Genomic DNA, 1,865 nt, shown 5'->3' on the forward strand with positions numbered 1-1,865 from the left:
GAACCATCGACAGACAACAAGAAGAAGAGAGATCCCATACTGTTTACGCGTTCACAAGGATGTTACTGTATCAAACCCAACGTTCTACAGATATCACCAGAACCAAACTATTCTGCAATTATCTCAGTAGATTTGACGGACGTTGTGAGAGATGAGAGCTGGGTTTTCCCACCTGCCGTCCTGTTCCTGTGGATTCAGAGAGAGTGCTAGTGGATGGATGCATCCTAAATGCCAGATTTATGACAGTGGTGAAGACTTGGGACACTTTTTCCTCTGGACCTGCACCTACCTACCTCGTCATGTAGAACATTATACTGCTGCCTGTGAAGATGTCACAGCCATCGAGGAGGACCTACTTGGACTTCCCCCTAATATCAATACCCTCTGCATATCTATGAAACATGGTGAAAATAGATCCATGTCTCTGGGCTTTTTCTCTCAGTTTCAGGATCTGGAGTACCTGTACATTGAGGGATGTTTAACTCAAATCCTTCCAACTGGGAATAGTCACCTTCCAAATCTGCAGTATTTACATTTGAATGGATTGGGCTCTGGATGCTGTGATTGTCATATTGGGCCTCATACATTCAGAGATCTAGTCAAGCTGAGTAATTTGACCATATGGGGTTATAGWCTATCAGCAATGGCCCCAGATGTTTTCCATGGCATGACTCAGTTACAAACTCTCATCATTAGGCAACCCCGTGTAGATGATTTGTCAGAGATACTATGCAGAATTATGAATATAAAGTCACTTATAGAGCTAAATATAGAAGCACCAGAGATACAATCGTTAAACCAATCAAACTGCTCTATCTTAAACACCAACGAAAGCATGACACCTGTTTTTAACAGTCTAGCAATCTCTGACTTCTCATTTGGTGAAATAACACATATAGAGGAAGGTGCACTGGCTTGGCTCCAGAACCTGACAAGGTTAACAGGGGTTTTCAGCCAGGAAGTCCTACTGCACCTTCCCCGGTCTGGGATTCAGCAAATCCAGTACTTCAGTTGCTCTGGTAGCAATGAAATAGATATTGAAACTATCTGTAATGTAGTGTTTTTGCTTTCAATCAAGAAAATATATTTATACAATGCCAATACAAGCAGCCTCTCCATGTCCAGTGTTGAACTGTGCATTGGGCTAGAATATATGTATTTACATGGCTTTTTCCATTCTACTCCATATTTGGAATGGCATTTTATTTCCAGTCTCAAAAACCTTAACCAATTAAAAATAGACGGCCTGAAAGATAACAGACTTGATATTTGCTCCTTCCAAAAACAACCAATCACATGGTTAACAAAACTGACTTTAGAGTTGAACAATATACACATGCTTTTTGCAAAACAATTTAGCTGTCTTGTTAACTTGCAGTATTTGGATTTAGCAGATAATTCAATTTCAAACATTGATGACTTTGCTTTCCTGGGGTTGACAAATCTGGAATCCTTAGACATTGGAATAAATAATATTACACAGATAACTACAAACACATGTTTTGGTTTACAACTGAAAAAACTGACTTTAAGGTTGAACAAGCTACACATGCTTTTTGCTAAACAATTTAGCTGTCTTGTTGAGCTGCAGTATCTGGATTTAACACAGAGGTAGTGTGCTTCTTCACTTGCGTAGTGCTGGAGAGAGCTTCTGCAGAGTTTTATAGACTGTGACTAATTGGATATCTAGACACTATATCTATTTAATTGTCACACTGTTACGTGGATATTATATACTTTTTCTGTAGAACCCTGTTTTCCTCCAGCATCTCACAAGCTCTCCTGCTGTATGTCTGAGGATTGATTTGCACTTTCTCGCTACGAAGGTACGTTGCATGCTGTCATGTCTCAGGAGACTGTGACGC

General features: G+C 40.0%; 1 protein-coding gene across 1 annotated transcript; it reads left to right on the plus strand.

The window, feature by feature from the left end:
• The first annotated feature begins 136 nt into the window (after nucleotides 1-136).
• On the plus strand, nucleotides 137-1,615 carry LOC112078336 (toll-like receptor 13). The gene has a single exon (XM_024144614.2). It carries the CDS (start codon nucleotides 152-154, stop codon nucleotides 1,613-1,615), a length of 1,464 nt encoding a protein of 487 aa, XP_024000382.2. The 5' UTR covers nucleotides 137-151.
• Nucleotides 1,616-1,865: the final 250 nt, after the last annotated feature.

This window comes from Salvelinus sp. IW2-2015, unplaced genomic scaffold (assembly GCF_002910315.2).
Source record: "Salvelinus sp. IW2-2015 unplaced genomic scaffold, ASM291031v2 Un_scaffold5558, whole genome shotgun sequence".
Taxonomy (NCBI): domain Eukaryota; kingdom Metazoa; phylum Chordata; class Actinopteri; order Salmoniformes; family Salmonidae; genus Salvelinus; species Salvelinus sp. IW2-2015.